We start from the raw sequence: 25949 nt of genomic DNA, 5'->3' as shown, positions 1-25949 counted from the left end.
CAGACTTACTAAACAGACAGAGGATAGGAAAGGTATCTTTGCGGTCAGCACAAAAAACTACAAAAGACCACGCAGAGTGTGCAAAAAGACCTCCGCACCGACTAACGGTGCGGTGATGCCACTCTGCATCCCAGAGCTTCCAGCTAGCAAGACAAAATCATGATAACCAGCTGGACAAGGAAACAATGAACAAATAATAACTATCAGGAACTTAGCTTCTGCTGGAGAAGACAGGTCACCAGAAAGATCCAAGAGCGAACTGAACAAATGCAGGAACATTGACAGCTGGCATGGAGTAACGATCTGAGTGGAGTTAAATAGAGCAGCCAACCAAAGGATAAACCACGTCACCTGTGTAAGGAACCTCAGAAGCAGCAGCTTCACTCACAGCCACCAGAGGGAGTCCATGGACAGAACTCACCGAAGTACCATTCACGACCACAGGAGGGAGTTCGACAACAGAATTCACAACAGTACCCCCCCCCCCTTGAGGAGGGGTCACCGAACCCTCACCAGAGCCCCCAGGCTGATCAGGATGAGCCAAATGAAAGGCACGAACTAGATCGGCAGCATGAACATCAGTGGCAAAAACCCAGGAATTATCTTCCTGACCATAACCCTTCCACTTGACCAGGTACTGGAGTTTCGGTCTCGAAACACGAGAATCCAAAATCTTCTCCACCACATACTCCAACTCCCCCTCGACCAACACCGGGGCAGGAGGATCAACGGAGGGAACCATAGGCGCCACGTATCTCCGCAACAACGACCTATGGAACACATTATGGATGGCAAAAGAAGCTGGAAGGTCCAAACGAAATGACACAGGATTAAGAACTTCAGAAATCTTATATGGCCCAATGAAACGAGGCTTAAACTTAGGAGAGGAAACCTTCATAGGAACATGACGAGATGACAACCAAACCAAATCCCCAACACAAAGTCGGGGACCAACACAGCGCCGGCAGTTAGCGAAACGTTGAGCCTTCTCCTGGGACAATGTCAAATTGTCCACCACATGAGTCCAAATCTGCTGCAACCTGTCCACCACCGTATCCACACCAGGACAGTCCGAAGGCTCAACCTGCCCTGAAGAGAAACGAGGATGGAAACCAGAATTACAGAAAAACGGAGAAACTAAAGTATCCGAGCTGGCCCGATTATTAAGGGCGAACTTAGCCAAAGGCAAGAAGGACACCCAATCATCCTGATCAGCAGAAACAAAGCATCTCAGATATGTTTCCAAAGTCTGATTAGTTTGTTCGGTTTGGCCATTAGTCTGAGGATGGAAAGCCGAAGAAAAAGACAAATCAATGCCCATCTTAGCACAAAAAGACCGCCAAAACCTCGAAACAAACTGGGAACCTCTGTCCGAGACGATGTTTTCTGGAATGCCATGCAAACGAACCACATGCTGGAAAAACAATGGCACCAAATCAGAGGAGGAAGGCAATTTAGACAAGCGTACCAAATGGACCATCTTAGAGAAGCGATCACAAACCACCCAAATGACCGACATCCTTTGAGAAACAGGGAGATCAGAAATAAAATCCATGGAAATATGCGTCCAGGGCCTCTTCGGGACCGACAAGGGCAAAAGCAACCCACTGGCACGAGAACAGCAGGGCTTAGCCCGAGCACAAGTCCCACAGGACTGCACAAAAGAACGCACATCCCGTGACAAAGAAGGCCACCAAAAGGATCTGGCCACCAAATCTCTGGTACCAAAGATTCCAGGATGACCAGCTAACACCGAACAATGAACCTCAGAGATAACTCTACTAGTCCATCTATCAGGGACAAACAGTTTCTCCGCTGGACAACGGTCAGGTCTATCAGCCTGAAACTTCTGCAGCACGCGCTGCAAATCAGGGGAGATGGCAGACAAAATTACCCCCTCTTTAAGAATACCCGCCGGCTCCGGAACACCCGGAGAGTCAGGCACAAAACTCCTTGACAGGGCATCAGCCTTCACATTCTTAGATCCCGGAAGGTATGAAACCACAAAATCAAAACAGGAGAAAAAGAGCGACCATCGAGCCTGTCTAGGATTCAACCGTTTGGCAGACTCGAGATAAGTCAAATTCTAGTGATCCGTCAAGACCACCACGCGATGTTTAGCTCCTTCAAGCCAATGTCGCCACTCCTCGAATGCCCACTTCATGGCCAACAACCCTCGATTGCCAACATCATAATTGCGCTCAGCAGGCGAGAATTTTCTAGAAAAGAAGGCACATGGTTTCATCACCGAGCCATCAGAACTTCTTTGCGACAAAACAGCCCCTGCTCCAATCTCAGAAGCATCAACCTCGACCTGAAACGGGAGCGAAACATCTGGCTGGCACAACACAGGGGCAGAGGAAAAACGACGCTTCAACTCCTGAAAAGCCTCTACAGCCGCAGAGGACCAATTGACCACATCAGCACCTTTCTTGGTCAAATCAGTCAGCGGTTTAGCAATACTAGAAAAATTAGCGATGAAGCGACGGTAAAAATTAGCAAAGCCCAGGAACTTCTGCAGGCTCTTCACAGATGTCGGCTGAGTCCAATCATAAATGGCCTGAACTTTAACAGGGTCCATCTCGATAGTAGAAGGGGAAAAAATGAAACCCAAAAATGAAACCTTCTGAACTCCAAAGATACACTTTGACCCCTTCACAAACAAGGAATTCGCACGAAGGACCTGGAACACCATTCTGACCTGCTTCACATGAGACTCCCAATCATCCGAAAAGACCAAAATGTCATCCAAATATACAATCATGAATCTATCCAGGTACTCTCGAAAGATGTCATGCATAAAGGACTGAAACACAGATGGAGCATTAGAAAGCCCGAATGGCATAACCAGGTACTCAAAATGGCCCTCGGGCGTATTAAATGCTGTTTTCCATTCATCGCCCTGTTTAATTCGCACAAGATTATACGCCCCTCGAAGATCTATCTTGCTGAACCAACTAGCCCCCTTAATCCGAGCAAACAAATCAGACATCAGTGGCAAAGGATACTGAAATTTGACTGTGATCTTATTAAGAAGGCGGTAATCAATACAAGGTCTCAAAGAGCCATCCTTCTTGGCCACAAAAAAGAACCCTGCTCCCAATGGTGACGACGACGGGCGAATATGACCCTTCTCCAAGGATTCCTTTATATAACTCCGCATAGCGGCGTGCTCTGGCACAGATAAATTAAACAGACGGCCCTTAGGAAACTTACTACCAGGAATCAAATTAATAGCACAATCGCAATCCCTATGAGGAGGTAGGGCACCGGATTTGGGCTCTTCAAATACATCCCGGTAATCTGATAAAAACTCAGGGACTTCAGAAGGAGTGGAAGGCGAAATTGACAGCAATGGAACATCACCATGTACCCCCTGACAACCACAGCCGGACACAGACATAGATTTCCAATCTAACACTGGATTATGGACCTGTAACCATGGCAACCCCAAAACGACCACATCATGCAGATTATGCAACACCAAAAAGCGAATATCCTCCTGATGTGCAGGAGCCATGCACATGGTCAATTGAGTCCAGTACTGAGGCTTATTCTTGGCCAAAGGCGTAGCATCAATTCCTCTCAATGGAATAGGATATTGCAAGGGCTCCAAGAAAAAACCACAGCGCCTGGCAAACTCCAAGTCCATCAAATTCAGGGCAGCGCCTGAATCCACAAATGCCATAACAGAATAGGACGACAGAGAGCAAATCAGAGTAACGGACAAAAGAAATTTAGACTGTACCGTACCAATGGTGGCAGACCTAGCGAACCGCTTAGTGCGCTTAGGACAATTGGAGATAGCATGAGTGGATTCACCACAGTAAAAACACAGCCCATTCCGACGTCTGTGTTCTTGCCGTTCAGCTCTGGTCAAAGTCCTATCACACTGCATAGGCTCAGGCCTATGCTCAGAGAATACCGCCAGATGGTGCACAGCTTTGCGCTCACGCATGCGCCGATCGATCTGAATGGCCAAGGACATAGACTCATTCAGACCAGCAGGCGTGGGAAATCCCACCATGACATCCTTAAGGCTTCAGATAGACCCTTTCTGAAAATTGCAGCCAGGGCACACTCATTCCACTGGGTAAGCACAGACCACTTTCTAAACTTCTGACTGTACACCTCCGCTTCATCCTGACCCTGACACAAAGCCAGCAAGATTTTCTCTGCCTGATCCACTGAATTTGGTTCATGATAAAGCAATCCAAGCGCCAGAAAAAACGCATCAACATCACGCAATGCAGGATCTCCTGGCGCAAGGGAAAATGCCCAGTCTTGAGGGTCACCACGCAACAAAGAAATAATGATTTTTACTTGTTGAACGGGGTCACCAGAGGAGCGGGGTTTCAAAGCTAGAAACAGTTTACAATTATTTTTGAAATTCAGGAATTTAGATCTATCCCCAGAAAACAAATGAGGAATAGGAATTCTAGGCTCTAACATAGGATTCTGAACCACAAAATCTTGAATGTTTTGTACCCTTGCAGTGAGATGATCCACACAAGAGGACAGACCTTGAATGTCCATCTCTACACCTGTGTCCTGAACCACCCAAAGGTTTAGGGGAAAAGAAAGACAAAACACAGTGCAAAGAAAAAAAATGGTCTTAGAACTTCTCTTATCCCTCTATTGAGATGCATTAATACTTTGGGCCAGCTGTACTGTTATGACCTGGTGGTTAGGAGCACCCGACACGACCTGATAGTTAAACTCACGCAGGACAAGCTCTGGGATGTGGGAGCTCTGCTGACCGCAGGCCCTAATCCTATCACAACAACTAGAAATAGCCGTGGAGCGTTCCTGACTCTCCCTAGACGCCTCTTCACAGCCTAAGAACTAGCTAGCCCTAGAGATAGAAAATAAGCCTACCTTGCCTCAGAGAAATTCCCCAAAGGAAAAGGCAGCCCCCCACATATATTGACTGTGAGTAAAGATGAAAGTCACAAACGCAGAAATGAAACAGGTTTCAGCAAAGGGAGGCCAGACTTACTAAACAGACAGAGGATAGGAAAGGTATCTTTGCGGTCAGCACAAAAAACTACAAAAGACCACGCAGAGTGTGCAAAAAGACCTCCGCACCGACTAACGGTGCGGAGATGCCACTCTGCATCCCAGAGCTTCCAGCTAGCAAGACAAAATCATGATAACCAGCTGGACAAGGAAACAATGAACAAATAATAACTATCAGGAACTTAGCTTCTGCTGGAGAAGACAGGTCACCAGAAAGATCCAAGAGCGAACTGAACAAATGCAGGAACATTGACAGCTGGCATGGAGTAACGATCTGAGTGGAGTTAAATAGAGCAGCCAACCAAAGGATAAACCACGTCACCTGTGTAAGGAACCTCAGAAGCAGCAGCTTCACTCACAGCCACCAGAGGGAGTCCATGGACAGAACTCGCCGAAGTACCATTCACGACCACAGGAGGGAGTTCGACAACAGAATTCGCAACAGGATCCGCTCCAAAAAAAAACGGTGTGGCGTCCCCCTATTTTTTATTAACCAGCCAAGGAAAAAACAGACAGCTGTGGCCTGGTATTCTCAGGCTGGTGAGGCCCATGGATTTTTCCCCTCACCAGCCTAAAAATAGCAGCCTGCAGCTGCCCCACAATTGGCGCATCCAAAGATCCGCCAATTGTGGCACTTTACCTGGCTCTTTCCACTTGCCCTGTAGCGGTGGCAAGTGGGGTAATATTTGTGGGGTTTATGACAGCTGTGTATTGTCCGGTGAAATCAAGTCCACGGATTAGTAATGGATAAATGTCTATAAGACACCTATCCATCACTAATCCTATAGTTATATGGTAGGTACAGATAAAGCCAGAATAAAGTCCATTAATAATCTTAATTAACCATACTTACTGCATCTCCTAATCCCTAAAACCCTCGATCTCCTGCAAAAAAATAAAATAATAAACCAACACAAATACTCCCTTGTTCGACGTAGTCCAATTACCGAGTGTCCCAGAATGAGTCCAGCTCTGCCTCATCTGGATGCCTTTGGCTGAATGGTGGCATGATGCCACCATGCAGCCTGACATCCAGACACAGCAGAGCTTGTAGATGGCCACCGGAGATAACTCGGTCTCCGGCGGTCACCTGCAGTGCAGTTCTTACAATCAGCTGACCGTGAGAACTTTGCTAGTGACCGGAGATAATCCCGGCGGTCATGTGCACTGCAGTTCTCGCGGTCTGCTGATCTTATTGCGAAAACTGCAGTGGACACAAACTTCTGGCTGTTGCACAAGGTAAGACATTGTTTAAATTAGTACACATGCGTAGTAAGCTTCGCTTCCACACTTGCTACTCATGTGACTATAAAGATGATGCGGTTTTACCGCATCTAATGCTATTCTAAGGGAAATTAATGTTGCAGAGACAGAGCAGAACATAAACAGACATGCTGCGGTCTGGAAAGACGTGCTGCATGTCCATTTATGCAGGGAGCCACGGGAGTCTTTAAAAAATTGTGGAGATGGGATTTCTTGAAATCCCCTTCATTATGCTGTAGCATCTGGACACTGCGGGTTTGACGCTGCGACTGTACGCAGCATCCAACCCGCAGCGTTTACTGACTGTGGAAACATATCCTTATAGTCCCAATATCCAAGTAAGATCAGAGGCCTGGTGCCCTCAACTTCTTCGGAGCAGATTCCTCAGATTTTGTAGTGAGTCCTAAATCCTTCTGACAGATATAGTCCTGTGTAGATGGAATCAATGACTCTAATACGTTTGTATTCCCAAAACCTGCAATGTTTTTCTGATTTAAAATTTCCTTTAAATTTGACAATTTTCATGTTTATGTTGTGTCCTGGACCACCGAAATGTTGGCCACTGGTAAATGTTTTTTTTTATCTGTAATTGTGTGTTGATGAGACCTCATCCTTGCTCTCAGTTTCTCTCCTGTTTCTCCCACATAGACACACCCAATAGCACATACAGAATCCTGTGCACTATATGTCCTACTGGGGGCCATTGCAATGATTGAGACCTGCAAGGTTTGAAAAGTGTATGCTACTATATACAGTACAGACCAAAAGTTTGGACACACCTTCTCATTTAAAGATTTTTCTGTATTTTCATGACTATGAAAATTGTACATTCACACTGAAGGCATCAAAACTATGAATTAACACATGTGGAATTATATGCTTAACAAAAAAGTGTAAAACAACTGAAAATATGTCATATATTCTAGGTTCTTCAAAGTAGCCACCTTTTGCTTTGCTGACTGCTTTGCGCACTCTTGGCATTCTCTTGATGAGCTTCAAGAGGTAGTCACTGGGAATGGTCTTCCAACAATCTTGAAGGAGTTTCCAGAGATGGTTAGCACTTATTGGCCCTTTTGCCTTCACTCTGCGGTCCAGCTCACCCCAAACCATCTCGATTGGGTTCAAGTCTGGTGACTGTGGAGGCCAGGTCATCTGGCATAGCACCCCATCACTCTCCTTCTTGGTCAAATAGCCCTTACACAGCCTGGAGGTGTGTTTGGGGTCATTGTCCTGTTGAAAAATAAATGATGGTCCAACTAAACGCAAACCTGATGGAATAGCATGCCGCTGCAAGATGCTGTGGTAGCCATGTTGGTTCAGTATGCCTTCAATTTTGAATAAATCCCCAAGAGTGTCACCAGCAAAGCACCCCCACACCATCATACCTCCTCCATGCTTCACGGTGGGAAGTCCATCTGTTCACCTTGTCTGCATCGCACAAAGACAAGGTGCTTGGAACCAAAGATCTCAAATTTGGACTCATCAGACCAAAGCACAGATTTCCACTGGTCTAATGTCCATTCCTTGTGTTATTTAGCCAAAACAAGTCTCTTATGCTTGTTGCCTGTCCTTAGCAGTGGTTTCCTAGCAGCTATTTTACCATGAAGGCCTGCTGCACAAAGTCTCCTCTTAACAGTTGTTGTAGAGATGTGTCTGCTGCTAGAACTGTGTGTGCATTGACCTGGTCTCTAATCTGAGCTGCTGTTAACCTGCGATTTCTGAGGCTGGTGACTCGGGTAAACTTATCCTCAGAAGCAGAGGTGACTCTTGGTCTTCCTTTCCTGGGGCGGTCCTCATGTGAGCCAATTTCTTTGTAGCACTTGATGGTTTTTGCCACTGCACTTGGGGACACTTCCAAAGTTTGCCCAATTTTTCAGACTGACTGACCTTCATTTCTCAAAGTAATGATGGCCATTCATTTTTCTTTACTTAGCTGCTTTTTTGTTACCATAATACAAATTCTAACAGTCTGTACAACACAACTGATAGCCCCAACCCCATTTATAAGGCAAGAAATCCCACTTATTAAACCTGACAGAGCACACCTGTGAAGTGAAAGCCATTCCCGGTGACTACCTCTTGAAGCTCATCAAGAGAATGCCAAGAATGTGCAAAGCAGTCATCAAAGCAAAAGGTGGCTACTTTGAAGAACCTAGAATATCAGACATATTTTCAGCTGTTTCATGCTTTTTTGTTAAGTATATAATTCCACATGTGTAATGTGTAATTCATACTTTTGATGCATTCAGTGTGAATGTACAATTTTCATAGTCATGAAAATAAAGAAAAATCTTTGAGAAGGTGTGTCCAAACTTTGGTCTGTACTGTACCTCCCCATAGGGGCTCTTGGCATGTATGCTGATTGTATAAAAAATATTTTTTTAATGAATTATGAGGAAAAATATTTTTATGGATGCTATACTGGAGTATCTGAGGAGGAATAACCTCATGACCCAATATCAACATGGGTTTACTAGGGACCGTTCCTGTCAGACAAATCTGATCAATTTCTATGAAGAGGTAATTTTCGGACTGGACCAAGGGAATGCAGTGGACGTATGTATATGGACTTTTCAAAAGCTTTTGATACGGTGCCACACAAAAGGTTGATGCATAAAATGAGAATAATGGGAGTAGGGGAAAATATGTGTAAGTGGGTTAAGAGGTGGCTCAGGGATAGGAAACAAAGGGTGGTTATTAATGGAGCACTCTTGGACTGGGTCGCGGTTAGCAGTGGGGTACCAAAGGGGTCAGTATTTGGCCCTCTCCTTTTTAACATATTTATTAATGACCTTGTAGGGGGCATACAGAGCAGAATTTCAATATTTGCAGATGACACTAAACTCTGCAGGGTAATCAGTACAGAGGAAGACAATTTTATATTACCGGATGATTTATGTAAACTAGAAGCTTGGGCTGATAAATGGCAAATGAGCTTTAATGGGGATAAATGTAAGGTCATGCACTTGGGTAGAAGTAATGAGATGTATAATTATGTGCTTAATTCTAAAACTCTGGGCAAAACCGTCAATGAAAAAGACCTGGGTGTATGGGTGGATGACAAACTCATATTCAGTGGCCAGTGTCAGGCAGCTGCTACAAAGGCAAATAAAATAATGGGATGCATTAAAAGAGGCATAGATGCTCATGAGGAGAACATAATTTTACCTCTATACAAATCACTAGTTCGACCACACTTAGAATACTGTGCACAGTTCTGGTCTCCGGTGTATAAGAAAGACATAGCTGAACTAGAGCGGGTGCAGAGAAGAGCGACCAAGGTTATTAGAGGACTGGGGGGTCTGCAATACCAAGATAGGTTATTACACTTGGGGCTATTTAGTTTGGAAAAACGAAGGCTATGGGGCGATCTTATTATAATGTATAAATATATGAGGGGACAGTACAAAGACCTTTCTGATGATCTTTTTAATCATAGACCTGAGACAGGGACAAGGGGGCATCCTCTACGTCTGGAGGAAAGTAGGTTTAAGCATAATAACAGGCACGGATTCTTTATTGTAAGAGCAGTGAGACTATGGAACGCTCTGCCATATGATGTTGTAATAAGTAATTCATTACTTAAATTTAAGAGCGGACTGGATGCCTTTCTTGAAAAGTATAATGTTACAGGTTATATATATTAGATTCCTTGATAGGGCGTTGATCCAGGGAACTAGTCTGATTGCCGTATGTGGAGTCGGGAAGGAATTTTTTTTCGCCAATGTGGAGCTTACTCTTTGCCACATGGGTTTTTTTTTGTCTTCCTCTGGATCAACATGTTAGGGCATGTTAGGTTAGGCTATCGGTTGAACTAGATGGACTTAGTCTTCCTTCAACCTTAATAACTATGTTACTATCATGGAGCTGGACCTTTCTTTGTGATATCTGGTTTAAGGGTATAAAAATTAAAAGTTTGAAAATGTTCAAATCTTTTGCCAAATTTACGATATTTTCATGAACACAAACAAATTGTCCTAAATTTACTACTAACATGAAGTACAATTTGTCATTAAAAAACAAACATTCTCAGAATTACTGGGATCCACAGTTATTACCTTGTAGAGTGGCACTGGTCAGAATTGAAAAAAAAAAAATGGCCTGGAAGGAGCAACATTACTTGGCAGCAGGTTCCATCTCTGCACGGTGGACCCCGGGCTGCGAACGCACCTTATTCTATCTTTCTTATTTGGTGCGTTCCGCTAGCCCTAACATGAGCACAATAGAATTAAACATTTCTCTGCTCTTGAGACTGGATAGGATATTTAAAGGGGTTACCCGGGATTTGCAGGTAGTTGCTATTGCTACTTACCTGTCTGTTGTCACACGGCGCTGTTTTTCACCGGTACAAAGTGGTCACAGACTGCTCCTGCCAAGTATTCAGTTGCCTTTGCTGACATCACGTCAACAGAGTGGCAGCTTCTTTCTGCCCTACTCCATTTTTGGAGTGTGACTTCTTACGTCATACTGGTTAACAGCATGAAAGCCTCACTCCATCAACAGAGAACCCCATCAAAAGAATCTGCTGCTCTGTCCATGTGACGTCAGCAGAGGCAGCTGAATCCCAGGCAGGAGCAGTCTATGGGCACAATAGGCAGGGTAGGTAGCAACTACCTGCCTATCGGTGCCTATCGGTACTCACGCACTTTTTTTTGTTTTTCACAAAGTCATTGATATCCCTTTAATAAGAAGTAATTTTGCAAAGTTTCTTTTTCTTTACAAGCACCTTGCAATTTTTACCAATTAAGAACTTGAGACAACCATTTTAAAGTGAATCATTTTGAACACCCAGTCTTATCTACAAGCATCATGTTGTACAATATTATGAGCTAGATGAATAGAAGACTAAATATAATTGTTTTTTTTTATTTCCAACAGATGACTATACCATAAACTCGGAGAACCATCTCCTTTCATCTGCAGATTATGAAGTATTACCTAACATTGCTACAGAAGATTATTGTGGAGAACATTCAGCAACACTTCTTGCCACTAATATTCCACCAGTCCTTCATAGCAAACATCTATATACTTATCACATTAATCACAAGGAACCATCATCTGGTCGATCACAGATTGCTGAAAAAAGTACAAAGGTTAAAGGAAGTAAAATATTTCCATGTTCTGAATGTGGGAAACAATTTAAAAGGAAAACTAATCTTATTAAGCATGAAATGAGTCATAGAAGTGAGAATCCATTTTCATGTCCAGAATGTGGGAAATGTTTTCGTCAGAAATCACAACTTTTTAAACATCAAAGGAGACACAAAGGAGAAAAGCCATATTCCTGTTCAGAATGTGAAAAATGTTTTTGCCAGAAATCAGATCTTCTGGTACATCAAAGATCTCATACTGGGGAGAAGCCATTTTCATGTTCCGAATGTGATAAGCGTTTCATTCAAAAATCAAGTCTTGTTAAACATCTGAGAATACACACAGGAGAGAAGCCGTTTTCATGTTCAGAATGTGAAAAATGTTTTACCCAGAAGTCACATCTTTATAAACATCAGAGAACTCACACAGGGGTGAAGCCATTTTCTTGTTCAGAGTGTGGGAAAAGTTTTACCATGAAAGCAACTCTAGTGGAACATGTAAGAACTCACTCAGGAAAGAAGCCGTTTTCATGTTCAGAGTGTGGGAAGTGTTTTACTAGAAAAAAACATTTAATTGTACATCAAATAACTCATACAGGTGAGGCGCCATTTTCATGTATAGAATGTGGAAAATGTTTTAACCAGAAGGCCTATCTCTCTAAACATCAGAAAACCCACGTTGTGGAGAAATCATTTTCATGTTCAGAATGTGGGAAATGTTTCACCAGGAAATGGCACCTTATTGAGCATGAGCGAATTCACACAGGGGAGAGACCATTTTCATGTCCAGAATGTGAGAAATCTTTTCGGCACAAGTCTGATCTTGTTAACCATCAGAGAACTCACACAGGACAGAAGCCATTTTCATGTGTAGACTGTGGGAAATCTTTCACCAGGAAATCTTATCTGGCTTTACACCAGAGAGCTCACACTGGAAAAAATATTTTTTATGTACCGATTGAGGAAAATATTTTATCATGATTTTAATGTTCACACAGTCTTAACCCCTTTACCCCCAAGGGTGGTTTGCACGTTACTGACCAGGCCAATTTTTACAATTCTGACCACTGTCCCTTTATGAGGTTATAACTCTGGAACACTTCAATTGATCCCGGTGATTCTGAAATTGTTTTCTCGTGACATATTGTACTTCATGATAGTGGTAACATTTCTTTGATATTACCTGCGTTTATTTGTGAAAAACATGGAAATTTGAATTTTTATGCCCTTAAATCACAGAGGTATGTCACACAAAATACTTAATAAGTAACGTTTCCTACATGTCTACTTTACATCAGCACAATTTTGGAGCCAAAATTTTTTTTGTTAGGGAGTTATAAGGGTTAAAAGTTGACCAGCAATTTCTCATTTTTACAACACCATTTTTTTTTACGGACCACATCACATTTGAAGTCATTTTGAGGGGTCTATATGATAGAAAATAACCAAGTGTGACACCATTCTAAAAACTGCACCCCTCAAGGTGTTCAAAACCACATTCAAGAAGTTTATTAACCCTTCAGGTGTTTCACAGGAATTTTTGGAATGTTTAAAAAAATTTACTTCAGCTCCAATTTGTTTTATTTTACCAAGGGTAACAGGAGAAATTGGACCCCAAAAGTTCTTGTAGAGATCGGACGCCATGTCGCGTTTGGAGAGCTCCTGATGTGTCTAAACATTGAAACCCCCCACAAGTGACACCATTTTTGAGACTAGACCCCCCTAAGGAACTTATCTAGATGTGTGGTGAGCACTTTGACCTACCAAGTGCTTCACAGAAGTTTATAAAGCAGAGCCGTAAAAATAAAAAATCATATTTTTTCACAAAAATGATCTTTACACCTCCAATTTTTTATTTTCCCAAGGGTAAGAGAAGAAATTGGACCCCAAAAGTTGTTGTGCAATTTTTCCTGAGTACGCTGATACCCCATATGTGGGGGTAAACCACTGTTTGGGCACATGGCAGAGCTCGGAAGGGAAGGAGCGCCGTTTGACTTTTCAATGCAAAATTGACTGGAATCGAGATGGGACACCATGTTGCGTTTGGAGAGCCCCTGATGTGCCTATACAGTGGAAACCCCCAATTCTAACTGAAACCCTGACCCAAACATACCCCTAACCCTAATCCCAAACACACCCCTAACCCCAACCACACTCCTAACCCCAACACACCCCTAATCCCAACCCTAACCACACCCTTAACCCTAATACCAACCGTAAATGTAATCCAAACCCTAGCCCAAACCCTAACCCTAGCCCTAACCCTAATTTTGGTCCACAGACTCATGTGAGGTCTTGTTTTTTGCGGGACGAGTTGATGTTTTTATTGGTAACATTTTCGGGCACGTGACTTTTTTTATCGCTTTTTATTCCGATTTTTGTGAGGCAGAATGACCAAAAACCAGCTCTTCATAAATTTCTTTTGGGGGGGGGGGCGTTTATACCATTCCGCGTTTGGTAAAATGGATAAAGCAGTTTTATTCTTCGGGTCAGTACCATTTCAGCGATACCTCATTTATATCTTTATGTTTTAGTGCTTTTATACGATAAAAACTATTTTATATAAAAAATAATTATTTTTGCATCGCTTTATTCTGAGGACTATAACTTTTTTATTTTTTCACTGATGATGCTCCCTGGCGGCTCATTTTTTGCGGTACAAGATGATATTTTCAGCAGTACCATGGTTATTTATATCCGTCTTTTTCATCGCGCGTTATTCCACTTTTTGTTCGGCGGTATGATAAAGCGTTTTTTGCCACTTTTTTTTTTACAGTGTTCACTGAAGGGGTTAACTAGTGGGACAGTCTTATAGGTCGGGTCGTTACGGACGCAGCGATACTAAATATGTGTATTTATTGTTGTTTTTATTTAGATAAAGCAATGTATTTATGGGAACAATATATATATATTTTTTTTATTTAGGAATTTTTTTTTTTTTACACATCTGAATATTTTTTTTTTTTTACACTATAACATTTCCCTGGGGGGGGGGGGGGGGGAGGTTGCATCATGTTATAGTGTAAGATCGCTGATTTGACACTTTGCAATGCACTATGTCAGATCAGCGATCTGATGTGCACTGCAGAGAGGCTTCCCGATGCCTGTTCTGAGCAGGCGCTGGTAAGCCACCTCCCTGCAGGACCCGGATGCAGCCCCGTGGCCATTTTGGATCCGGGGCCTGCAGGGAGGACACATCGCGTTGTACCGAGGGTCTCAGGGAAGCCCGCAGGGAGCCCCCTCCCTGCGTGATGCTTCCCTATGCCCCCGGAACACTGCGATCATGTTTGATCACAGTGTTTTGGGGGTTATTGTGCCAGAAGCGGTCCGTGACCGCTCCTGGCACATAGTGCCGGATGTCAGCTGCGATAGTCAGCTGACACCTGGTCGCGATCGGCCACGCTCCCCCCATGAGCGCGGCCGATCGCTATGACGTACTATCCCGTCGGTGGGCATACGGGCCCACGTCGACGGGATAGTACGTCACATGTCAGAAAGGGGTTAAATTAGAATTATTTTTGTACCATGCTGTCTCTTTTTACAAAAAAGAAGAGAATGTCCAGCTTCACCGAATCCGCAAAAAAGAGTTTTCTTTATTCACAAACTTTAAACATAGAGGATACAGACTTCAGCACGAACCATATAGGTAAGAATCTCAACGCGTTTCTGGAGCTTAGTTTCCAGAAACGCGTTGAGATTCTTACCCATATGGTTCGTGCTGAAGTCTGTATCCTCTATGTTTAAAGTTTGTGAATAAAGAAAACTCTTTTTTATGGATTCGGTGAAGCTGGACATTCTCTTCTTTTTTGGACTTTATACGCCTGGACACAGTCAAGCGTTTCATGGCAAATAGTCAACAGGGTCGCAAGAAGCGTGTTGGGCAAAAAAGGCGCAAAATAACTGCCAATGAATTGAGGAAAATCAAGCGTGAAGCTACAAAGATGCCATTTGCTGCCAGTTTTGCCATATTTCAGAGCTGCAACGTTACTGGAGTAACAAAAGCACAAGGTGTCCGATACTCAGGGACATGGCCAAGGTAAGGAAGGCTGAAAAACGACCACCTTTGAACAAGAATCATTAGATAAAACATCAAGATTGGGCCAAGAAATATCTTAAGACTGACTTTTCAAAGGCTTTATGGACTGATGAAATGAGAGTGACTGTTGATGGGCCAGATGGATGGGCGAGAGGCTGGATCAGTGAAGGGCAGAGAGCTCCACTCCGACTCAGATGCCAGCAAGGTGGAGGTGGGGTACTAGTATGAGCTGGTATCATCAAAGATAAACTTGTGGGGCCTATTCGGGTTGAGGATGGAGTGAAGCTCAACTCCCAGACCTACTGCCAGTTTCTGAAAGACAACTTCTTCAAGCAGTGGCACAGGAAGAAGTCGGTATCGTTCAAGAAAAACATGATTTTCATGCAGGACAATGCTCCATCACATGCCTCTAACTACTCCACAGCGTGGCTGGCCAGTAAAGGTCTCTTAGAAGAAAAAATAATGACATGGCCCCCTTGTTCACCTGATGTGAACCCCATAGAGAACCTGTGGTCCCTCATAAAATGTGAGATCTCCAGGGAGGGAAAACAGTACACCTCTCGGAACAGTGTCTGGGAGGCTGTAGTGGCTGCTGCACGCAATGTTGATCGTAAACAGATCAAGCAACTGACAGAATCTATGGATGGAAGGCTGTTGAGTGTCATCATAAAGACAGGTGGCTATATTGGTCACAAATTTTGGGGGGTTTTGTTTTTGCATGTCAGAAATGTTTCTAAATTGTATGCCGTTATATTGGTTTACCTGGTGAAAATAAACAAATAAGATGGGAATATATTTGGTTTTTATTAACCCCTTTACCCCCAAGGGTGGTTTGCACGTCAATGACCAGGCCAATTTTTACAATTCTGACCACTGTCCCTTTATGAGGTTATAACTCCGAAACGCTTCAACGGATCCTGGTGATTCTGACATTGTTTTCTCGTGACATATTGTACTTCATGATAGTGGTAAAATTTCTTTGATAGTACCTGCGTTTATTTGTGAAAAAAACGGAAATTTGGCGAAAATGTTGAAAATTTCGCAATTTTCAAACTTTGAATTTTTATGCAATTAAATCACAGAGATATGTCACACAAAATACTTAATAAGTAACATTTCCCACATGTCTCCTTTACATCAGCATAATTTTGGAACCAAATTTTTTTTTGTTAGGGAGTTATAAGGGTTAAAAGTTGACCAGCAATTTCTCATTTTTACAACACCATTTTTTTTTAGGGACCACGTCTCATTTGAAGTCATTTTGAGGGGTCTATATGATAGAAAATTCCCAAGTGTGACACCATTCTAAAAACTGCACCCCTCAAGGTGCTCAAAACCACATTCAAGAAGTTTATTAACCCTTCAGGTGTTTAATAGGAATTTTTGGAATGTTTAAATAAAAATGAACATTTAACTTTTTTACACCAAAAATTTACTTCAGCTCCAATTTGTTTTATTTTACCAAGGGTAACAGGAGAAAATGGACCCCAAAAGTTGTTGTCCAATTTGTCCTGAGTACGCTGATACCCCATATGTGGCAGTAAACCACTGTTTGGGCGCATGGGAGAGCTCGGAAGGGAAGGAGCGCCGTTTGACTTTTCAGTGCAAAATTGACAGGAATTGAGATGGGACGCCATGTTGCGTTTGGAGAGCCCCTGATGTGCCTAAACATTGAAACCCCCCACAAGTGACACCATTTTGGAAAGTAGACCCCCTAAGGAACTTATCTGGATGTGTGGTGAGCACTTTGACCCACCAAGTGCTTCACAGAAGTTTATAATGCAGAACCGTAAAAATAAAAAATCATATTTTTTCACAAAAATTATATTTTTGCCCCCAATTTTTTATTTTTCCGAGGGTAAGAGAAGAAATTGGACCTCAAAAGTTGTTGTCCAATTTGTCCTGAGTACGCTGATACCCCATATGTGGCAGTAAACCACTGTTTGGGCGCATGGGAGAGCTCGGAAGGAAAGGAGCGCCGTTTGACTTTTCAATGCAAAATTGACAGGAATTGAGATGGGACGCCATGTTGCGTTTGGAGAGCCACTGATGTGCCTAAACATTGAAACCCCCCACAAGTGACACCATTTTGGAAAGTAGACCCCCTAAGGAACTTATCTGGATGTGTGGTGAGCACTTTGACCCACCAAGGGCTTCACAGAAGTTTATAATGCAGAGCCATAAAAATAAAACAAAATTTTTTTCCCACAAAAATTATTTTTTAGCCCCCAGTTTTGTATTTTCCCTAGGGTAACAGGAGAAATTGGACCCCAAAAGTTGTTGTCCAATTTGTCCGGAGTACGCTGATACCCCATATGTGGGGGGGAACCACCGTTTGGGCGCATGGGAGGGCTCGGAAGGGAAGGAGCGCCATTTGGAATGCAGACTTAGATGGAATGGTCTGCAGGCGTCACATTGCGTTTGCAGAGCCCCTAATGTACCTAAACAGTAGAAACCCCCCACAAGTGAGACCATTTTGGAAAGTAGACCCCCTAAGGAACTCATCTTGATGTGTTGTGATAGCTTTGAACCCCCAAGTATTTCACTACAGTTTATAACGCAGAGCCGTGCAAATAAAAAATATTTTTTTTTCCACAAAAATTATATTTTAGCCCCCAGTTTTGTATTTTTCCAAGGTTAACAGGAGAAATTGGACCCTAAATGTTGTTGTCCAATTTGTCCTGAGTACGCTGATACCCGATATGTGGGGGGGAACCACCGTTTGGGCGCATGGGAGGACTCGGAAGGGAAGGAGCATCATTTGGAATGCAGACTTAGATGGATTGGTCTGCAGGCGTCACATTGCGTTTGCAGAGCCCCTAATGTACCTAAACAGTAGAAACCCCCCACAAGTGACCCCATATTGGAAACTAGACCCCTCAATGAACTTATCTAGATGTGTTGTGAGAACTTTGAACCCCCAAGTGTTTCACTACAGTTTATAACGCAGAGCCGTGAAAATAAAAAATCTTTTTGTTTTCCCACAAAAATTATTTTTTAGCCCCCAGTTTTGTATTTTCCCAAGGGTAACAGGAGAAATTGGTCCACAAAAGTTGTTGTCCAATTTGTCCTGAGTACGCTGATACCCCATATGTGAGGGTAAACCCCTGTTTGGGCACACAGGAGAGCTCGGAAGGGAAGGAGCACTGTTTTACTTTTTCAACGCAGAATTGGCTGGAATTGAGATCGGACGCCATGTCGTGTTTGGAGAGACCCTGATGTGCCGAAACAGTGGAAACCCCCCAATTATAACTGAAACCCTAATCTAAACACACCCCTAACCCTAATTCCAACGGTAACCCTAACCACACCTCTAACCCTGACACACCCCTAACCCTAATCCCAACCCTATTCCCAACTGTAAATGTAATCTAAACCCTAACCCTAACTTTAGCCCCAACCCTAACTGTAGCCCTAACCCTAACCCTAGCCCTAGCCCTAACCCTAGCCCTAATGGGAAAATGGAAATAAATACATTTTTTTTTATTTTTCCCTAACTAAGGGGGTGATGAAGGGAAGGAGCATCATTTGGAATGCAGACTTAGATGGATTGGTCTGCAGGCGTCACATTGCGTTTGCAGAACCCCTAATGTACCTAAACAGTAGAAACCCCCCACAAGTGACCCCATATTGGAAACTAGACCCCTCAATGAACTTATCTAGATGTGTTGTGAGAACGTTGAACCCCCAAGTGTTTCACTACAGTTTATAACGCAGAGCTGTGAAAATAAAAAATCTTTTTGTTTTCCCACAAAAATTATTTTTTAGCCCCCAGTTTTGTATTTTCCCAAGGGTAACAGGAGAAATTGGTCCACAAAAGTTGTTGTCCAATTTGTCCTGAGTACGCTGATACCCCATATGTGAGGGTAAACCCCTGTTTGGGCACACAGGAGAGCTCGGAAGGGAAGGAGCACTGTTTTACTTTTTCAACGCAGAATTGGCTGGAATTGAGATCGGACGCCATGTCGTGTTTGGAGAGACCCTGATGTGCCGAAACAGTGGAAACCCCCCAATTATAACTGAAACCCTAATCTAAACACACCCCTAACCCTAATTCCAACGGTAACCCTAACCACACCTCTAACCCTGACACACCCTTAACCCTAATCCCAACCCTATTCCCAACTGTAAATGTAATCTAAACCCTAACCCTAACTTTAGCCCCAACCCTAACTGTAGCCCTAACCCTAACCCTAGCCCTAACCCTAACCCTAGCCCTAACCCTAGCCCTAATGGGAAAATGGAAATAAATACATTTTTTTTTATTTTTCCCTAACTAAGGGGGTGATGAAGGGGGGTTTGATTTACTTTTATAGCGAGTTTTTTAGCGGATTTTTATGATTGGCAGCCGTCACACACTGAAAGACCCTTTTTATTGCAAAAAATATTTTTTGCAATACCACATTTTGAGAGCTATAATTTTTCCATATTTTGGTCCACAGAGTCATGTGAGGTCTTGTTTTTTGTGGGACGAGTTGACGTTTTTATTGAAAACATTTTCGGGCACGTGACATTTTTTGATCGCTTTTTATTCCGATTTTTGTGAGGAAGAATGACCAAAAACCAGCTATTCATGAATTTCTATTGGGGGAGGCGTTTATACCGTTCCGCGTTTGGTAAAATTGATAAATCAGTTTTATTCTTCGGGTCAGTACGATTACAGCGATACCTCATTTATATCATTTTTTTATGGTGCTTTTATACGATAAAAACTATTTTACAGAAAAAATAATTATTTTTGCATCGCTTTATTCTCATGACTATAACTTTTTTATTTTTTTGCTGATGATGCTGTATGGCGGCTCGTTTTTTGCAGGACAATATGACGCTTTCAGCGGTACCATGGTTATTTATATCTGTCATTTTGATCGCGTGTTATTCCACTTTTTGTTCGGCGGTATGATAATAAAGCGTTGTTTTTTGCCTTGTTTTTTTTTTTTTTTTCTTACGGTGTTTACTGAAGGGGTTAACTAGTGGGACAGTTTTATAGGTTGGGTCGTTACGGACGCGGCGATACTAAATATGTGTACTTTTATTGTTTTTTTTTTTATTTAGATGAAGAAATGTATTTATGGGAATAATATTTTTTTTTTTTTCATTATTTTGGAATATTTTTTTTAATTTTTTTTTACACATTTGGAAAAAAAATTTTTTACTTTTTTACTTTGTCCCAGGGGGGGACATCACAGATCAGTGATCTGACAGTTTGCACAGCACTCTGTCAGATCACTGATCTGACATGCAGCGCTGCAGCCTTCACAGTGCCTGCTCTGAGCAGGCTCTGTGAAGCCACCTCCCTCCCTGCAGGACCCGGATCCGCGGCCATCTTGGATCCGGGGCTGGAGGAAGCAGGGAGGGAGGTGAGACCCTCGCAGCAACGCGATCACATCGCGTTGCTCTGGGGGTCTCAGGGAAGCCCGCAGGGAGCCCCCTCCCTGCGCGGTGCTTCCCTGCACCGCCGGCACATCGCGATCATCTTTGATCGCGGTGTGCCAGGGGTTAATGTGCCAGGAGCGGTCCGTGACCGCTCCTGGCACATAGTGCCGGATGTCAGCTGCGATAAGCAGCTGACACCCGGCCGCGATCGGCCGCGCTCCCCCCGTGAGCGCGGCCGATCGGCTATGACGTACTATCCCGTCCAGGGTCAGATAAGCCCAGGGCACCTCGACGGGATAGTACGTCTAAGGTCACAGAGGGGTTAAGTTGACTAATAATTCTGCACAGTAATAATTACCTGCACAAACAGATATCCTCCTAAGATAGCCAAGTCTAAAGAAAAAAACCACTCCAACTTCCAAAAATATTAAGCTTTGATATTTATGAGTCTTTTGGGTTGATTGAGAACATAGTTGTTGATCAATAATAAAAATAATCCTCTAAAATACAACTTGCCTAATAATTCTGCACACAGTGTAAATAAATAATAGTAATAATATAACCATCAACAAGCTTCTTACACCTCTCAACTGGAATTTTGGATCACTCTTTTGAAAACTGGTTGAGGTCTCTCATATTTGAAGGGTGCCTTTTCCCAAGAGCGACTTTAAGATCTCTGCACAGGTCTTCAATCGGATTTCAATACGGACTCATTACTGGCCCTTTCAGAACTCTTCAGCTCTTTGTTTCCATCCTTTTCTGGGTGCTTCTTAAAGTATGTTTGGGGTCATTGTCCTGCTGGAAGACTCATAACCTATACCCAGCTTTCTGACACTGGGCACTACATTGGGACACAAAATCCAATGGTAATCTTCAGATTTAATGATGCCTTGAACACAGTCAAGGAACCAAGCACAAGAGGTAGCAAAACAGTTCCAGAACATCTTTAAGCCTCCACTATATTTATAGGTACTGAGTTCTTTTCTTTGTAGGCCTCATTCTGTTTTCGGTAAACATTTAATTTCATTCAAATTTTGACAGATAGATAGTTCACGCTGTCACTGATGCACCCTGAGCCTGCATGACAGCTTACATTTCTTTGGATCTTGATCTGGGCTACTTATTCACCATCCAGATTATCCTGCATTGCAGCATTTCATCAATGTTTCTCTGCTGTCCATGTCCAAAGATATTTGCTACAGTGCTAAGGGTTGTAAACTTCTTGATTATGTTGCGCACTGTGGACAAAGGAACATCAAGATCTCTGGAAATGAACTTGTAACCTTGAGAATGATTATACTTTTCAACTACTTTGGACCTGAAGTCCTCAGACAGTTCTTTTGACCTCTTTCTGTTCTCCATGCTTAGTGTGGCACATTGAAACACAAAGAAAAGATTGAGTTAACTTCTCCCCTTTTTATCTGGTTTTAGGTTTAATTTTCATATTGCCCAAACTTGTTACTTGCTATAGGTGAGTTTGAACAAGCATTACATGTTTAAAACAAAGTTGTTTACCAATGTTTTTGGAAAGGTGCCAACAATTTTGTCCTGACCATTTTTGGGATTTTGTGTGAAATTATGTCCAATCTGCCTTTTTGTCTGTTATGTTTTGTGTTGCTCCAATATATACAAAGGCAATAAACGTGTATAACTAAACATGTTGCAATAATTTTCTCTGGAAGAATTTCAAGGGTGCCAACACTTTTGGGCATGACTGTATATCCACAATCACACTGCAATAAATACGTTTTCCATGTCACATGTTATTAATTCCTCTACCGCTTTCAGTTTTCTTGTCGAATATAACATAGAGAACGGCATTCACAGACCGATAGCCTTTGATAAAGCAATATGTAGTGAAACTAGTTGGATGGATGCCTTATTTGTGGTTACGGTTTTCAACTGAAATGCTGGTTTGTAATTGTGTATTTTGTAAGTATGGTAATAAGGTGAAAGAGGAAACTATTTTATAAGAAACTACACCACGTTCGCTTTATTGATTGTAGTTCAACCTAACCTCCAAGAGAAACAACAAAAACTGTAAGATACAATTCACGTGCCAGGTAAATGGGGTAAATTACTGTATTAGGGCTCATCTCCACTTGTGAGGAAAACGGACGAGTGCAATCCGATAAAAAATCGGATTGCACTCGGACCAATGTTTTTCAATAGGTGACATTCCATTTGCGATTTTTTTCCCAGCCGAAATCGGACTGAGAAAAATCTGTGTCGGCTGAGAAAAAAATCGCAGCATGCTGCGTATTGCTGAGATTCTCGGACGAGACTCGCCAATGCAAGTCAATGGGTGCGAGAAAAAAAACGCATGGAATACGGACCATCCGTATTCCATCCGTTTTTTACGGATACCTTACCATTCTGTGGCACAGAACACTGTAAATAGTCCTGTAAATGACTGTATAAAAATAGTTGCACAGAAAAAAAACGGATTGCACACGGATGTAAAAACGGATGATGCGATTAAAAAATCGCATTACACTCGCATGACACTCGCATGACAATCACACACGTTACATCAGTTTTTTCGGTCCGTAAATCGGACCGTTTTATTCTCACACAAGTGGAGATGAGCCCTTATAAACACTTATCTGGCTGCTGTAGCTCTGTTAACGGAGGAGTGTTAGCATGTGAGGAGGAGAAGGCGGATATTAAGAAACACAACCTCATGCTGGATCAAGGAATAGAGGACGGACACCCAGGACAGATTCACAGGAGGGATGAGAACTATCCTAAAGGAGAATATAAAACCTCTGACTTTTAAATACTACTTTTAATTGTATATAGTATTATAGATATTTTCATTTATCTGCCTATTTGCTTGTTATATATAACATGAATAAGCCTATATCTTTTATGTAAGCTCTGAATGAGAAGTATAGATGAGTGGTTTATGATCTGCAGCTGATAAAGAATCTTGAACTTATTTTGGGGAATCTTCTATAACTCAAAGCCATGATATTGTTAACATGTTGGCCCTGATTCATGAAGACTGGTGTTGTTCATGCCATTCTTGATTAGGTGGCATTTTGGCATCAGACACTCCTGATTCATTAGGAGCATGACTCTTAATGAATAAGGTGTGTCTGAAAGATGGAGAGCGCCTCACCAAAAATTCTTACTCCAGTCATATATTGGAGTGAGATTTCTGGCCTGAGGTATGGTGCAGATCATTATAAATTTGATACGCTGTGGCATCCTGCCCCCATTCCACCTGAGCTCCACCCATTTGGGTGGACTCGTACAAAACTTGCGTAAAAACGCCAAAAGTTGCAAAATTTGCCCAACCTCGAGTTTTGCGACTTATCAAAGTGATTTATGCCAGAATTCTGACGAAAGAACATTGATGAATCTGGGCCATTGATTTTAAGCAATTTTTGGAAGATGGATCATTGGGCTTGTAGAAGCTGAAGTTTGGAATTGTGTAGAGAGCTGGTAGGCCCCTTTAGGTTCCCTGAATTTTTGAAAAATACCCCTGCAAAGTACCAAGGTAATTTTACGGTGAACCTTTTGAATGCGACTTTAAATGTCTGACAGTGGTGTTTAAGGTGTGTGGTCATGGGGTGTACCATTTCAGGTGCTTATCAACTCTCCTGTAATATGATTGTGGAGTGCCGATGGGTTGCCCTGGCAGCCAGGTGACTGATGAAGACCCACATGTTTGCCTGATAAGTACAATACGATTGTATTGCAGTATATATAAAAAGCAATCCGATGATCAGAAGTCAGTCACCTAAAGGAGCAGAAAAATAAAAATTAAAGATTTTTAAAAGTTATAGCTCTAAGAAGAAGGGGAAAAGAGAACTAAGGATTGAAGGATGCTGGTGTAGCCAACCCTCGATCCAACTGCTATGTCCAGCTATCACCCAATATCGCTGCTCCCATTTGCTTCCAGACTCCTGGAGCAGCACGTCCACTGTGAACTTTTCTCCCACCTCTCATCTAACTTGCTCTTTGACAATCTACAATCTGGTTTCCGCCCTATCACTCAACTGAGACAGCCCTGACCAAAATCACTTACGACCTACTTACCGCCAAAGCTAACAGACAATACTCTGTACTCCTCCTTCTAGACCTGTCCTCTGCTTTCGACACAGTTGACCAGTGCCTCCTACTACAGATCCTCTCCTCCTTTGGCATCAGATACCTCGCCCTATCCTGGATCTCCTCGTACCTTTCCAACCACATATTCAGCGTCTCCCACTCCCCCACTACCTCCTCATCCCACCCTCTCTCTGTTGCAGTCCCCCAAGGCTCTGTTCTAGGACCCATACTCTTCTCAATCTATACACTTGGCCTGGGATAACTCAAAGTCCCATAGATTCCAATACCACCTCTATGCTGACACTCAGATCTACCTCTCTGGCCGAGACGTCACCGCTCTGCTGTCCAGAATCCCAGATTGTCTATCAGCCATATCCTTCTCTCACTTCCTCAAACTCAATGTGGACAATTCTGAACTCATCATCTTTCATCCATCCCATAGATCTTCCTTACCTGACCTATCTATCGCAATCAACGACATCATGCTTTCCCCCGTACCGTGCCTCAGAGTAACCTTTGACTCTGCCCTGTCCTTCAAACCGCACATCCAAGCTCTGTCCACCTGTCGCCTCCAGCTCAAAAATATCTCCAGAATCTGTCCTTTCCTCAACCGTCAATCTACTAAAATGCTTGTGCATGCCCTCATCATCTCACGCCTTGACTACTGCAACATGATGTGCCGGTCAGGTTTTTGAAATGTATTCTTTAGCCTTCTGATCGTGCACTCCGCCTCCTAGCTTCAGGTGTTTTAATTACAGCAGGTCCAATACCCCTCCACAGAGAGAGAGAATTTAGTCTAAGAAGAGGTTTCACATGTACCCATTCAGATGGAGACGTTTATTCTCAGCGAGGTAAGGCAAGTTTAGGACCTGGTATAAGAGAGATGCCGTAAAGGGGCTACCAGGTACACATAAAATTGGCCATTTTTATGCGCTAAAAGCTCTCATTCTTCATATTTCTAGTGCAGTAATGCAGTTCAAATTTCGTGTTTTTAAGTTTACATGTTTTAGCGCTGCAGTGTGCTGCCTTATTTACTTAACTATATGAGTTGGCGACTCTAGGTTCAGCACCTGTTCACATTTAGTCTATGTTTGGATGTGCCG

General features: G+C 42.8%; 1 protein-coding gene across 2 annotated transcripts in view; it reads left to right on the top strand.

The window, feature by feature from the left end:
• The window catches only part of LOC138667074 (zinc finger protein ZFP2-like), a 163267-nt gene extending 149491 nt beyond the window's left edge, over positions 1 to 13776 (top strand). For both annotated transcript variants that reach the window (XM_069755345.1, XM_069755344.1), the window contains one exon: positions 11161 to 13776. In XM_069755345.1, the coding sequence (XP_069611446.1) occupies positions 11161 to 12356 (1196 nt within the window). In that variant the 3' untranslated portion in view covers positions 12357 to 13776. The remainder of the gene's footprint in view (positions 1 to 11160) is intronic.
• Positions 13777 to 25949: the final 12173 nt, after the last annotated feature.

This window comes from Ranitomeya imitator, chromosome 2 (assembly GCF_032444005.1).
Source record: "Ranitomeya imitator isolate aRanImi1 chromosome 2, aRanImi1.pri, whole genome shotgun sequence".
NCBI lineage: Eukaryota > Metazoa > Chordata > Amphibia > Anura > Dendrobatidae > Ranitomeya > Ranitomeya imitator.
This window is presented reverse-complemented; position numbering and strand designations above follow the sequence as displayed.